Source organism: Pelmatolapia mariae, linkage group LG16_19 (assembly GCF_036321145.2).
Source record: "Pelmatolapia mariae isolate MD_Pm_ZW linkage group LG16_19, Pm_UMD_F_2, whole genome shotgun sequence".
NCBI classification, from domain to species: domain Eukaryota; kingdom Metazoa; phylum Chordata; class Actinopteri; order Cichliformes; family Cichlidae; genus Pelmatolapia; species Pelmatolapia mariae.
Window position 1 is genome coordinate 69,260,102 of NC_086241.1, and position 16,256 is coordinate 69,276,357.

Genomic DNA, 16,256 nt, shown 5'->3' on the forward strand with positions numbered 1-16,256 from the left:
TCCAATTGATTGAGACGAGGCGACGCTCACAGTGAAAATAAGGCTCACAAAGACTCGGTCGACTCTTTGCATGACGAGGCTGGGACGCAGACAGAGAGCAGAGCCCATCGGGCCTTACAAACGACCACACAACAATAACACACATGGCTGCATTCGTGTGTGTGTGCACACAAACACACAATCACCCCATAAACACCTCCTACCCCCTCCTGTCACACCCCACTTTAGAAAATCAACCTCGCTGCCTTTTGCGCTTTACCGCTCCCTCCTAGGGCCGTGATTGGCTCAAATGGCTCCACGGGAATCGATGCACTCATCTGGCAAGGCTCCCAATCGAAACCAAGTGCAGGAAGAGGGGGAAAAAAACACAACATGATTTTTCCCGAGGTTTGTTTAGTCCCGTTATTTTTATTTTTTTGGGTGTGCTTTGCCGATATTTCCATTCAGAGCACGCTTCTCGACGGGCAGAGGCTCGAATGTTTGCCCACCCAAACAATGAGGGGATTTGGGGAAGAGAAAAGTGTTATTGTTGCCGGGAGTGGAGGGACTCGCCGGCAACCGGAAAACGCACACATGAAGGATGCGGACACGCTACAGTGGACACACAAGCAGGTGAACAAACACACAAAACAGACAAAAGCCTCATAAGAACTCAGATCTCTTTACTCTTTGTCTTCTTACACACACAAACATGCATGGGTGGTGCAAGCTGCCAGTATTATCACTGTGTGTGTGCGTGTGTGTGTATGTGTGTGTGTGTGTACTTGCGCTGCTATCTAACAGTGGACTGCTGTGTCATTATAAATCCACAGATACAGGACCGACAGTGAGGACATTTTTCCAGTCCTGTGTTGGTCCTGCTTTAAATAAGATTAAATGATTTTTTAAAAATTCATTTTATTAAATGAGGCACAGCTGTGATTGATAACTAAATATACAGTTAGAGAAAAGATTAATAATTACTGTGGGGCTGTACAGGGCGTGGCTAACAGTGACTTCCTGTATTTAAACTGTTGTAAATGACTTATCAAACATATCTCATGGATGATCCACAGAGAACAATCCTGCCACAAGCTGCAATCAGTTTTTATCTAAATCACTTTCAGATACTCTTTATTTGTCAAGAGGGCAGCAGAAATTACAGCAACATGTAATTTTCTATAAAGATATTTTAAATAGTCATAAAGATATATATTATTTACTGATGTATATAATTTATATATAGCCAATTCGTAACTGCTGTTGACTACAGTCTATGTACCAACACAAGCAGAGGCTCACCGTGGCAGAGTGGGGAGTACGTGACCGATGGAGGAGCAGTGGGCAGGCCGTCCATCAGATGGGTTCAGCTAATGTGACCAGTGTTGGGAAGGTTACTTTTAAAATGTATTCCACTACAGATTACTGAATACATGCCCCAAAATGTATTCTGTAACGTATTCCGTTACGTTACTCAATGAGAGTAACGTATTCTGAATACTTTGGATTACTTAATATATTATCATGCTGTTTACAACTACATGAATGTACTATTGCTGTGATTTATTACTATTACTGAAGGTCCGCGGCTCCGAACCGTAGTAAAGGGATTGAAGAGATTGAAAATGTGACGTCATTCAGGGGTAAAACCGCAAAGGATTCTGGGAACGAGTGGCAAGCGGTACTAGCGCACGCAGGCTTTCACATGAAGACAGTCACACAGCGATAAAAAGAAACACAAAGAATGGCAAGAAGCTGTTGTATTATTAACTGCAATAGCCGGTCACATGACAGCCACGGGAAGCCGACGGGTAAAGAGATCGGTTGTTATCGGATTACGTCGTGGAAGAGGAATTGTTCAAGCCGTGTTTCCGAAGTAACAAAGAGCCGACGGATGGCCTGGATTGCAGCCATTGGAAGACCAAATATAACGTTCCAGAACACTCCAGCTCACATGTTAGTCTGCTCCAAGCATTCCCACAAAGCTAAGTCTTTTGTTGTAGTTATTACGTAATTTATCATAACATAATTGTTGATGTAGGTTACAAATAAGTCTTATATTGATTTGAATTGAATTCGTTGCTATGCTGCTTTGTTCACTGTGGCTTTGCGGGCTAATGTTTGTTGTGTTTTGTAGGAAAACCAGCCTACAAAATGCAGGAATGCGATCCAGACTGGGCACCCTCTATCAACCTGGGTCATACCGAGTGTAAAGCTGCTACCACAGCCAGATTTGATCGGTTAAGAGAGAGAGCGATATCAAAACAACCACGAAAAGTCCCGCATATATGTGCCCAAGTGTTGTATTGAAGCAATCAAGTGATGAATAACTGTTTTCCAGTATGTTGTTTTGCAATGTTTGGGGTTTTTTTTACATTGTTGATTTGTTTTTCACCGAAGCAGCTAATAAAGCACAATGGAATACAATTTTGCCTCTTTCTTGTAAGATTCTATAATAGAATGAAACAATAATGCCAGTTATAAATAAAGACAATAAATTGAATGACTTACGAAACACTCATTTTATTTCTATTAGATCTGAAAATGTTGTGTAACACTACAACCTGAAACGACAAATAGATTGCGTGCTGAAAGTTGGGCAGCACGCTGACGTCCTTACTCCACTCTGTGTGCTCGCGTGGGTCTGACCCTTTCACTCCTTTGATTTTTTCCTCGTACTTTTTTTTTTGCCTTTTCTTCACGTCTGTCTTTGTACGGACCTGCCGTGTTCACCGTCGTTTTGTACATAACTGTTTTTGGGGCAAATAAAATGCAAGTAGGGATTAAAACCGCAGAATTAATGATTACCGGTGCTGGAAATGCTAGCGCTTGATGCAGTGTTTTGATTTTGTTGCCACGGGTACCCACAAAGCAATGCGCGAAAGTCACGTGGTCTGTCAATCTCTGTACGTCGGGTTCGTGTCGGGCTGGTAGCTGAAAACTAGCTTTACTTTGTTGTCTGGGTCAACTTTGCTAGCGAGAGACAGAGAGAGGCGTTGAAAGGCTGCTCCAACGTAACTTATTGTTTGGGAGGAAAACACGAACACAGTGTACAGTTGAGTCTCAATAGCTTACTTACAAATGGGCTCGTCAGGCACTCTTCTTGGCTGCAGTGGTTATTATTATATTTACATGCTTCCAGCTCCCGTTTTTGCTCCGTGACAGCTCGGACTTTTCCTTTCTCTCCCTCCCTCGCTCACAGACACATAACGGGTATGGTAGTCCATTCTCCCTGCAGCACGGACTACACTGCCCATCAGGCTACATTCTTTAGAGCTATGCCTGTAGCATTCTGCCTTTTAGCTTAGCACAACAACAACAACAACAAAAAGGCGCTCTCTCACCCAGGAAACACGCAGAGAGAGAGAGAGAGCGTCACCCTGTAACCATGGCAACCGTAACGCTGCCGCCTGGAACAACAGAGCGTAGCTGTCAAACAAACCCAAACAGTCCTGACCCGCGACAATATGAAACAGGAAAGTACCGCCGTGTAATCCATTTATTTCAACAAAGTAACTGTATTCTGAATACCACCTTTTTCAACGGTAACTGTAACGGAATACAGTTACTCATATTTTGTATTTTAAATACGTAACGGCGGTACATGTATTCCCCAACACTGCCTGTGACAAAATGATCCACATCATTTATAAAACTAATAAAGAGCCAAAATTAATCCCACCTACTCGTTTTGTCAAAATGTCCTTAAAATGACAAAAAAGTTAAAAATAACTCATTGAAGAAATGACGTCTTTGCAATTCCTGCTGCTGTTTTAGCAGGACGGGGTCAAAATGAGCCCTCCTGCAGGTTCTGCTGTTACACGTCGCTGATGCAATGAACAACACCACGCACATACAAGATGTCACATTGCATGGCACACTGTGGCTAACATTAGCAGTGCTAGCAGCAGCAGCAACCTTCCTTCTGTCCTTGCAGGCCTGCAAGGAAGGAGAGCTTTCCACCGAGCTGTGTGACAGCTTCACATCACAGGAAGACTACTGGCAGGTAACACAATCTGTGGAAGACTGATGGGTAAACATGGGCCAGGGTTGCATTTGTTTGGGGGGGGGGGGGGGGGGTTGTATTTGCAGTTATATTGTATTTTTTTAATCTAAAATAAATTTTCCTTTTTACATTTTTTTTCTTAAAAATACTGGAAATACTGGTCCCCTCTTGACCAGCGCAGAATGACAGTCCACACTAGATAAGGTAGGTGTGTGTGTGTGTATGTGTGTGTGTGTGTGTGTGTGTGTGCAGCAGAGAGATGGAGGAGGTGGGCAACAGACCAAAGCCATCCATCTAGAGAAGCCAATAGTGCACAGCATAGGCTACAGGCTTCACAGCATTGAATCCAGACTCCACAACACACACACACACACACACACACACACACACACACACACAGTTTGGTGCCCTTGTGAGGGTTACAGCTCTCGGGGTGTTAAGATGGTGGAGCTCAGAGACATCAATCTCTACCCAGCAGCCTTGCTTGACCTGCCCTCTGACACACACACACACACACACACACAAACACACACACACACACACACAAACACAGAATTGCACAAATTCAATCTCCTCGGTCTCGTCTCCTTTCTTGAGCTACCCTCCATCTTTCTGTTTTCTTCACCTCCTCCATCTTTATCTCTCCCTCGCAGACACCTGCTACAGTATGCATCACACTAACTGATTGGTGCCTCTAAAAATGATCGCAATCATGAGGCGGACAATGAAGAGTGGAGTAAAGGCGGGGGGTGGGGGGGGCATTGATTTTGGCTCTCGCGGGGCTCTGAGTTATGGCGAGGAGCTCTGACAGTAAGACAAAAGGATCGGGCCGTGACTACAACCTGAGTGAAATGAAATGGACCGGGACTCACATGGCGCCGCTCAGGCGGCCATTCGAAATTCTTTCTGACACACACACACACACACACACACAGCATTTTAATCTGTAATTAAGGACTTTCTAACAGGTGGGAGGAGTGTGGGATCCATCCTCTAACCCTCGGGATGGTGCACGGCCCACTCTTCCACCTGTGTCGGGGGCCAGAATGGAAACAAAGGCGCCCGTATACAAGAGCGTGTGGGCGGGATCAGTATCTGTTCCACCTCATGTCTTTAGTGCCGTAGATGCTGGATTTGTAATGTCAGCATCAAACGGACGCACCGCGCCTGAAACCGCCTGAAGGTCGTTCGTGTCTTTATCTGACGAGGGCAGAGCAAACGTCCGGGTATACACGTGGCGCTCTGAACAACACGCTCTGTGATGTCACTAACACGCTTCACACCCGTGTCACAGTTTAAAGAGCACAGCTCGTCCCTCATCTACAAACCAACCACCAGCTCGTGGACGCATGCAGCCCACATGAGAGGCGTGACGGGTTTCCTGGTAGTATGCACTCCCAATGACGCTTTGCTGAATGCTGATTGGTTCGATAAATGAACTGATGATGAGAAGTAGTGCTGGGCGATATGGAAAAAATATTTATCACGATATGAATTATTTTATATCACGATAACGATATATATCACGATATACCACCTGACCTGTGGTCATCTGGAAAGTATGCAGTCTTTAAACAGCGAGTGGAGAGGGTGCAGTCTTTGTTTTGAGTTACCGTAAAGCATGTCGCAAATCCGGGTGCACGTAAAGCAGCACCATGTTGCAAAACCACAAGACAGAGTTTCTTTGCGAAAAATATCATTTTTTTATACTTTATTTTCTCTTGCATAAAGTTCAGAGTATGTATAGTGAGAAGACAACACTAATATATTTGCCACAGGCTATTTAACCCTTTAAGACCTACCATAGAACCAAGTCCGCCAGAGCTTATCTTTACATTTTACATGCTGTAGTGCCACTTGTGGGAGCATTTCAAGTTGCTATACATCAATACAACCGTATAGCCCAAATTTTAATAATATGTATGCATTAAGTCCATAGTAACTACATAAATTGCAAAAAAGTGCAATAAACTACAAAAAAATTGAAAATCTTTTTTTTTTTAACATATATTTCTAGTTAGAGAAATTTAAGAGGCGTATCCCTCAAAACTGTAAATACAAAAAAGTTGCACAAAATAGTTTCCAACCACGAGAAATTTATTTTGAGTGTGTTCATAGTTTTATGTTTGAGATACACAAATTTTTATATACTACAGGAAAAATGAAAATAAATAAATGCAAATTTGCAAAAAAACAGCATGTGCATCAAAATAAACTATTTACAACAGTGTAACTTGACTTCTAAGCATCCCAGAAACGATACAGAAGAGCATAAAGTCAAACATGACTTTTAAAAACACCAACATAGGCTTTGAAGCTTAAAAAACTACATTTTCCGCGAAATGACGTCACTTCCGGTTTCGGACAAGTAATGGCGGACATGCGATAGTTCACGCTGACTTATATTCCAACCTAGGAAGCTATGAACAGCTGATCGGATCGGCAAAGCCTGTTTCTGGAATATTATGTTTTTGTTGCTGCAAGTCTGGAATATTATGTTTTTGTTGCTGGAAGTGCTTTTTATGCAATTTTTGCAAAGCTATATGTGGAAGAAAACTGTGACCTAGGGCAAGCTAATGGAATAAGATGTAAGTACAACTCCTACGGCTTCATATGCAAAAAAAACATTATTGCGCTACCTTACGTGGTTCCAGTTCTACAGGGATTTAAAAATAGTTAGGGAAAACGGAGTGTGCCTGCTCCGACCGGTTGTAAAGGGTTAATGATATATTTTATCTAATAATTTGTAAAATTCGGGTTATAAACGATAGAAACGATAGAAGACAAATGGCACGATAGACACTTTTCTATCGTCCACACGATATATATCGTCATATCGCCCAGCACTAATGAGAAGCGTCAAAAAACATCTACGATCGAAGCACGAGGAGCTTTACAGGAACAACAACAACACAAGCCTAAATGAGAGCGGCCCACAGACCAGCTATTAGTGACAGCGCCCTCTGGTGGCAGCACAGATCGACAGCACAGGCTGCAGGCTCAACACGGGGTCAATGCCAGAGTGCAAAACAGCTCGCATGCACACATTATACAGCAGCAGTCCCCAACCTTTTTTGCGGCACGAACCGGTTCAGTGTCACACAATATTTTCACGGCCCGGCCTTTAAGGTGTCGCTGATAAATACAACAAAATAAAATGATACGACCGAGACAAAAACTGTGGTATTTTGTAAATATAATAATAATGCGAATTCACTGTGTAACTGTAACTTTATTAGCAGCGTCCTCCTCAACTCTTGTGGCCCGGTACCAAACGACTCACGGGCCGGTACCGGTCCGGGGGTTGGAGACCGCTGGTCTACAGCATGCTTAAATGTGTTCAGATCCACGAAACCCAACAAAACCAGCAAACGTCCACAAACCTCATAAAGCCTCATCTCATCAGCAGCTGTTTAAATCATCCTCAGAGCCCAGTTTGTGTATCGTCCTGTAAACATGTTTATTTATGGGGACTGACTCACTGCTGCCTCTGCTGGATGTTAGAGGAACTGCAGCTTTTGGAGCTTCTCTGTTCAGCTGCAGAGGTTGCACCTTGGTGCTAACATACCAGTGTTAGCTTTATTGAGCCTTAGCTTCATGTCAAGTATCTGCAGAATGGCAAAAGCTACAAAACCCAAGGCTGACTCTTTGTTACAGTGTAATTATGATGACTTCCTGCCTCGCTCTCAAATATGTGATATCTAATAAAGCTTTGGGAGCATCGAATGAAGACAAATAAATGATAACATTATTTATGACAGTGCAAACACCCGGAGAGACTCCAACCTGCAGCTCTACACTCACATTGCTGCTGGGTTAGGGGCCTGGTTGATCCTAGCCTTTACTGTTTAAAAGTTATCAGACTGCTTTTAAATATGTGGACAGGTAGGCCTGACAGCGGCCTGCAGCCGCTCTGTTTCAAAGTCGGCCTCCTCCTTCATTAGAAAGCCTGCGTTGTGCTCCGTGCAGAGTTTTGCTCACAAGTGTCTCGTTTGATAGTAAAGTTTGCTGAAGATATTTTGTATTGAGAGAAAAGCTTTAAAGGAGTTTTGAAATCTGTTTTTTGTCGTTTATTTGACTCCCTGTGAGCTGCAGGTCGTCCTGGAGTCTATTATTAACACCCCGTCTTCTAATAAGCAGTCGAACACATTACTGCGGATCAAAGGAGCTCTTGCATCATTTGTGCTGCGACTCTCAGCGGTTCCCCGGCAACACCTACCAGGCAGCGTTGCCGTGGGTGCTGTCGTCTAGGTGACAGAGCAGCTCCAGGGTTTGGGGGTTGTGGGCGGATTCGTCAGGTGACTCGTGGCTTCCTGTCTCCCAGTCAGAGGGCATCCGCCACACGGCCGCGCAGGACACCACCCTGCTGTCGCTGGCTGCACGCACGCACGCACACACACACACACACACACACACAGTGTTAGGGAGGAGGGCGTTCTTGTTTTACTGATACTGTGGGGACAGCAGTCCGAGTCCCCAATATCTAAATCAGGATATTTTAAGACATTTTGCCAAACTTTTAACTTTGATTAAACTCTGGAAATAAAAAGTGCTGCATGAAAAACATAGTGCATAGAGTACATTCTAGGAGGATAAAGTAGTCCACCTCTAAGCACTGCTAATGTTTGTTTTTTGAATTTCTATTTTTCCTCATTGTCACCCAGTTTCAAGCTGAATCACTGCTTAATAAATGAAACCTTTAACGATCCCCGGTGGCTTCTTAAGCAGGTTAAAACAGTGACTGCAGCATAAGGATAAGCTTTGTTAGTGTGTGCGTGAGATGTACAGGCACTAATGTGACTACACTCTCTTCATAATCCACATAATAAACGAGTTATTTTGGCACATCCACGCCAGGGTTGGAGCTGCTAATTGGAACCAGAGGAGTAAATGTAGAGTAGAGTACAGTCATACAGTAATTGGACTAAAAGTTTGCGGGTGGAGAGCACGGGGAGAGAAAGACTCATTTCTTTTTGGTGTACGTATTGGCAGCGCGTGGGCAGGCGTCGGGCCTATTTGTCAAATTAAAAGCATGGCGACACGAGTCCACAGATTTCCTGAGTGGTTTTAGACGAGCCTGCACTCGGACTAAGTGGCCGAGCAAATGCCGGGGCTCTGTGCAAGCCCTGCATTAATGCGCTGCAGTGTGCTGCCTGTTGTGTTTCTATATATTTGGTTTTGCGCGGATGTCGGTGTGGGCAGCGGCGCGTGGTGGGCCGTCCACCGTGGCTGTCATCCTGTGAACTCGAGCGTGCAGAACTCAGCTGACAGACAGACGGAGATGGAGGGGGGAGCGTGGAGACTACACCCAGTCCCAGAGCGATCCGCCCCGAGTCCCACCTGACACAGCTGTCTCCTCTACGCCTTCTATCCTCCAGAGGAGCTCAAACTCCACCAGTCTAGCTTTATTAAAAGCTTTTATTTATCCAGGCGAAGGTCTCGGGGAGACTCAAACGTTTTGAAGTGCGACCGAGGCCAGAGGGCATCGGGCACCAACGAGCGAGCGACCGCAACGTCCGGGTAACGCAACAAACAAAAAACATCCTAAAAGATCGATGTAGTGTTCGGAAGTTAACGGCCACCAGGGGGCGACAGCTGTGTTACACAAACACCTGCTGGATTCATGCACTCTTAGCTGTGGGTCACATGATATTTATTATAGTGCTTATTATAAAGCTCACAACTCCTGTGTTAAAAATATTTTTGGGACTCACAGCGACGACGTCGTGTCTCAGGACGTTTTTACCGCATCCACTGTTTCAGCTCAAGTTCAGTTTTTCAAAATTTTTGCATGTGAATAAATAAATCTGACCAATTAGAGCACTGCATTTGGCAACAAGTGCGCTCGCAGCTCAAAAACGCTCACTGGGACTGAAGCATGCAACCTGTTTGACCTCAGACACACAGCTACGGGTCAGCCGGCTCTTTGGAGTGATTCCCGACTGCCCCGCATCCTGAAGCATGCACGACTCTGGGATTGAACCAGCGACTCCTCCTCCTGTGCCCGGTCCTGAGAAGACGAACCAGAATCTGCATTTCTTCTTTTTTGTCGTTCAGAAACATCAGGATCAGCTCGTCACTGATGCTCGTCCACTCCAGTTTATTCACGGCGCATTTTCGCTTTCGGTGTGCGTACACCTCACGACAAATTTGAATCTGAAAAATTCAGAATTTCATGTAGTTTTTTCGCTCAGTGTGTAAAAAAGTCTTTTAGAGCGACGGCAGCTCTCCCTGGGACGGTTCGCTGCTGGTGGGTAACGTGATCTTGGTCCGTCCAGTTTTCAGTTTAAAGCAGACACTTTAGGGTTAGCTGGGTCAGTAGGTTTTACCCGCTGTGTCGTGCTGCTACATCTCTCCTTCTGTTTGTTGTCGGGTTTGTGGAGACATCGGTCTTCATTTTCTACTTCAGGTTTTTGTCTTTCTAAGCACAGATTTTTCTGATTCATGCCAAAGATGCTTCGTTTATCAGCCATTTTCCTCATATAAGCTTCTACTAAATACAATAAAGTGAACGAGTCATTCAGTATATAGTTTATGGATAAAATACTCAAACATTATTCATCTTTATTATTGATTATTCGGGAAGATTAGATGGTGCGTCCTGTGGTGACAGATTCTGATTGGGTGATCTCGGGTTTCTGCGTCACCGTTCCTGGAAAATGCGAGCAGTAAACGGCGGCCTGTGGAGCAGCTGCTACATCGAGTAGTAACGGGAATCTGCAGCAGTCGGTCTCCCAGACTCTTACAGATGTGCGTCATAGTGGAAACTCGCACTCATTTAAATAAAACAGCATTTCCTGTCACGAGAGCCGAGGCCCGCTCGGCTCCGTTCATTTTACCGGTTACCGGCACGCCCGTGGGAGCAGACTCTGTGTAAATAAAGACCAACAAAAAGAATTCGCACACACAACGTTTGTGTGACCTTCATCCTGCCACAGCGAGACTCACGTGGCTCGTCGTGTTCACAGATTAGTATCGATTCTATCAGAGTCTGATTTATAACGCAGCTGCTGACGTTAGCCCTGTGAGGACAGAGCGGCTGCACGGGGTCATTAGACATAAGAAGTGGAAATAAAAAGAGGAGGAGGATGTAATATATGCACACAGAAAAAAGAGGAACATAAAGAGGCAGCGAATGGAGCCACAGACAGAAGGAAACAGTGGGACTCACTTTTGTTATAGCAGGTGGTAAGCACAGCCTTATCTGCAGGACTGGCGCCGATGTGCCATATCTCCCCAGCTTGGTGCAGAAGGACGTTCTTATTAATGATGTTATTCTCATCATCAAAGTCAATGATGTGGATCTGAAAGAAAAGCAGAGATGTGCCGAGGATGAGGCTGAAAAACACCCGGTGCACCTCCCTCCACTCACACCGACTGCAGTTCAAAGCGCCTCTGATTCCTCTGAATGAAGAAGAAGAAAGTTCCTCTTTTATTTTAATGTGACAGTAAAAGTAATTTCAAGGCAGACGTCGTTTTGGTTCAGTTTTTTCTTTTTTTACCCCGTAAACTTCACACGGCTGAAGATCTTCATCTCGATTTGGCCTTCAAAGCAGCGATTAAGACACTCTGAGAGGAGCTGTTGGATTCACGCTGGAGACGTCGGGGAAGCCAACCGATGAGGGCTCAGCGGCGTTGGCTCGTATTTACACAGCTCTGCTACATGAGATGACACGTGTCATCCTTCTCTTCTTTAACCAGACGCCACCCCGGCTTCTAGTGTCGACCCACTGATGAGCCGTGGACACTGTGGAAGTTTCAGGAGGCCTGTAACTCAGATCTTCCTCAGGAAACTTCACAAAGTTTCTCCGAGCTCTGCTTACAAACGCTTCATCTCACAGACTTTGGCCCATTTCCTGATCCGCCTCTCTTTACTTAAACAGGCGGTGAGCGAACTTTATCAGACATGAAGTGAAGACTTTAAAATCCTCTTAACAAATAAGAAAATATTGTTTCATTTTCCATTTATCAGCAGAAAGAATTTAAGGATTATTTTAAGGATGTTTTCAGCCACGAAGGCGTAACGTGGACGTCTCCTGTACTTATGAAGCTACGATGGACCAAAAATGCTGGAAAAACTATTAAAAAGCACCAAATTTGGACCCACGTGTGTAATTATGTAACAATTGATAGTTTGAAGGTAAAATGTGCCGCAGCTAAAGTTAATATATGAAACCAGCTGATTCTGGGGGGTAACGTGCTGCTGATCCTGCACTTTTCACCGTGAAATGACAAGTGAATTCTTGCATAAAGAGTTTGCGTTTAACGTCCTTCAAAAGTCCGCCTCCTTTCACCAGTTTTTGTACCAGCGTGCCACCGGCTCGGCTTCCCAGCGAGGCTCTCTGGCACCGTCGCCGCGCCTTCGCTGTGAGCTGGAGTAATTGTGGAGCGCACTTGAAAACGCCGCTGAGTGTTTTACAGCACACGAGTTCAACAAACAAGCCAAAGTTTTATCCAGGAGAAGTTAATGGAAACTCCTCGCTGCGCTCCTTTCATTAGATGGAAATCTATTCTGAGAGGGTCCTCGATTGAATGCGGTTCAGGGCCCGCGCCGCAGTAAAAAAGTGAGGGTCTCAAGGTTTGATCAGACAATTAATGGAGGTTTCTCCCATAAGAAAGACACTTACGGCACCTCGGGGGATCGTTAATGGGGTTGCGCTGGACAATAACTCCTTCCCGGCACTTCCACTCCCCTCGCCTGCACTACTTTTACAGGCTGAACAAGAGGATGAAAGCAGGAGGTGTGAGGAGGTGGAGGAGGAGTGGCAGCATCCTTCAGCCTCCTCAAAGTCAGCTCGGCGGCTATTAACCTTGAGTTGGACTGCGACGAGCAAAAAATTATTAGGCAAAGTTATAATTTTATGGCGGTGGGGGAGCAGTACAAATAAATTCAAGCCGGCGGGACAGGGTAATTGGAGGGCCCGGTAATAGGGTCTACCCCCCCCCCCCAATGAACCTAGGTGAGAGAGAGGAGAGAAGTCCCGGCCCTCCTCCCCCAGGTGATTTATCCCTCGTTCTTCCAGGCCTGGAGAGTGACTCACAGCCTTCAGCCGCTCGGGCAGCCGGCCCAGCGCTTTTAATTATGTGCCAATGGAGGGAGGAGGAGCTGGTAAAATACAGGGGGGTGAGGGATGCACGAGCCTGGCTCGTGGCCCCTGCGTCACGGGCTCCTGCAGTAAAGCTCTTTAGGCGCACTCATGACAGTAAGCAGGGCGGAGGAGCAGCGAGCGGGCGAGAGGTGCCAAGCTTGGGCGCTTTATCTCGTTAGCGGCCTTAAATGCCACGCCGGCGCGCCCTTCGATCTGTCACCGCAGCGACTGGTCTCTGAGGGATCTGAGAGGGGCTCGGCGAGTGGAGACATTTCCACTCCGCATTACGCTTAATGGGAGGTGGAGAGGGCAGCGGGCTTACGGATGTAGCACGAGCTGTCGGGGCTCAAATGCCAATCGGAAAAATGGTTTTCATGCGAGTTCAAAGCAAACCAAGCGAACCGGTGCTGACGACCACCGCACTCCTGATTCAATGACCCCCCCAGGGGGCGGGGCTATCGGGGGGGGGGGGGGGGGGGTTAGAGTCACAGAAACCCAGGAAACAAAGTCCAGCAGCCTGGTTAGACTTTAGAACAGGGCCCGCAGCCCTGCAGTGCGACACACCAGTAAAACCAGCAGGATCACAAACGCAGATGGGTCGGCGGCCAGTCTCACTGCGTCCTTCAACACGTCACCACAAGTATGTGGACGGTTTGGTCATGCAGTTTAAATACAGGCGGGCCAAACATGGTGGGTGACCTGGCTCCACCTGGAGGACTGCAGCCATCACTGACTCAAGGTTACACCAATCAGTGTTTCCCCCAGAATCAGCTGATCTTTCATGAAGCCATGCAAGATTTTAGTGATGACTGTGACTCTTGGACTGGCTGTAAAACTGATCTGGTCGCAGTTTTGTTTCATGTCACGTGGAGATCTGCTGCATGTGTGAAGTTATGATGCCGGAAAAATAATTACAAATCTGGAGCCACCCCCCGTGTGTAGCTGGAGGGCCTGGAACATGCTCACGGTATGAAGGTAAAGCTGCCATGAGCTGACCGTCCTCTGATGTCATCGGGACTGACACGTCTCACCGTCGGCCTTTAAAGCCAACAGCCCGCTGAACAAACGAGTGGCACGACTGAAATCTGCAGCAGGTTTAGGAGGATGGCGCTCAGGCACGCAATAAGAAATCCCGCAGATCGACCGGGACGCGTTGTCACCGTTCCCGACGAGCTGCGCGTTAGCCTCGCTAAACAAGACTTGGACTGCAGTGCGTCTGCGCTCGGTGCCAGACTGTTTTCACACTGATGTCTGCCAGGAAACAGGCTCGCTTATTCAAGGCACAAATCTCTCCCTCGCTCTCACACAGCTAATTATTTCTCCCCCGTTTAGAGCCAACTGTTTCTGTCATCTGTCTCCGTAATGACCTCTGCAAGATGTGCATGCATGCTCTCATTCTTCCTGCACCACACACACACACACACACACACACACACAAACACACACACGTTTTCACAGAGAAAACACACAAACAGTTCAGACGTCCATGTGGAGAGGCGCTGATATTAATTCTAAATATAACCATTGAACACATAATTAATCATCAATATCTTTAAAGCTGAATACAGAGTCTATAACATGGTTACAAACTCAAAAACCATGTGAACAAAAGCCTTCAGCTGCTGTAACACTGCGTCTCTGAGGATGCTAACTAGAGCTGGGCGATATAAGATTTTTTCATATCACGATATGTTTTTTTCATTTCAGGCGATAACGATATATATCACGATATAAGCCAAATAACTATATTTGTAAGATTTAAATGTGCCGTTGCTCACGAGTAAAATGTGAAATAATCTGCAGCTTGTTTTGATTTAAATATTTATTTCCCATAATAAGTTCAACAGGGTAGATGTACTTAAGGAACATCAGACTTCAGTTTCAGATAAATAAAGGCAAATATTGCAAACTACACAAAAGGCAGCCGCTAAAGCGTTTAAGTTTCAAAATAGAACAAACAAAACAGACTAAATTGTCAATTCCACTTAGAAACAAAATATTAATTCTAAAAATAAATCTTAGTTTGTTTTACAGAAGAACAGACAAAATTGACTAACTAGCTTGTTGTATAGCTTAGCTTTTCAAACAGTGACTTTAGTCTGACAAAAGCCGAATGACGAATTAGCGCTTTCAGCCAGAGATTGAGCATGCACCGGTTTATTGTATTTCCAGACTTGCTTTCGGCACAATTTACAGTGCGCGCTACTCTGTTTTTTGTCAGACTTGAAATAGCCGAAATACCTTCACACTACGGAACTTCTATGGCCCTTCCGTTCGACAATCTCTCCGGAATTGGAACCATCATTGTTTTTTTCTTCGGTAACCTTCGCTCACGCTCTCGGTTGATTTTTCTCTAGTCGGCAAACTCATTTCCTTCATTACCTGTGCAGCCCGGCTGCAAAAACAAATACACATGTGCGCCTTGGCACTTGTGCTGTACGTAACAAGTCACGTGAGGTGACGCTGCGGCTGTGATTGGTTCGGCTCTGCGCTACTTAATTTGGATTGGCTGTTCTTTTTTTTTTTTTTTTAAGAGGACAAGAGGGATGAGGTCTATCGCAATAGTTAAATTTTTCTATCGAGAAAAAGTTATTTCGCAATACATATCGTTATCGTTCTATCGCCCAGCTCTAATGCTAACACACAGATAGTCCTGATTACTTTACATATATGACCTCTGACCCCTGGTTTGGAGGTCTGTAGAGACACTGAACTTTGATTTCCTGCGTCTCGTCAGCGTGGCACAGAAAATTCATCCAAACCTGCTGAGTGCTTTCAAACACAAACCAGGTGTGTCCACCTCCAGTCCTGCAGCTTTCAGATGCATCCTTGTTCCGAAACACCTGAATCAAATGAATGGCTTGTTATCAGGCTTTTGCCAGACTTGATGGCATGCTGAAGAGCTGCAGGACAGCAGCTCTTGAGGACTGGAGTTGGACACCCCTTCATTAAACCTCATTAAACTTCATTTGCATGAATGTTTAAATACTCATATTTATGTACAGACACAGTTCAGAAGCATTGTTTCCAGGTGTCCTGTGAGACCCTAACAGGGGACAAAAGCACCCTGACAACACTGGGACACACACACCGCTCTGCACGGAGGAGACAGAAGCAGAGCAGGAACCAAAGGAACAAGACTGCAGATACAAGCAGGCAAAAGGAGCTTCCTCTGAAGGGCG

General features: G+C 45.5%; 1 protein-coding gene across 1 annotated transcript in view; it reads right to left on the reverse strand.

Moving 5' to 3' along the window:
* The window catches only part of eipr1 (EARP complex and GARP complex interacting protein 1), a 50,367-nt gene that overhangs the window by 32,798 nt on the left and 1,313 nt on the right, over nucleotides 1-16,256 (reverse strand). Inside the window, exons 3-4 of the mRNA XM_063496842.1 lie at nucleotides 11,157-11,289; nucleotides 8,205-8,361 (exon numbers count right to left, since the gene is read on the reverse strand). Of these exons, the coding sequence (XP_063352912.1) occupies nucleotides 8,205-8,361; nucleotides 11,157-11,289 (290 nt within the window). The remainder of the gene's footprint in view (nucleotides 1-8,204; nucleotides 8,362-11,156; nucleotides 11,290-16,256) is intronic.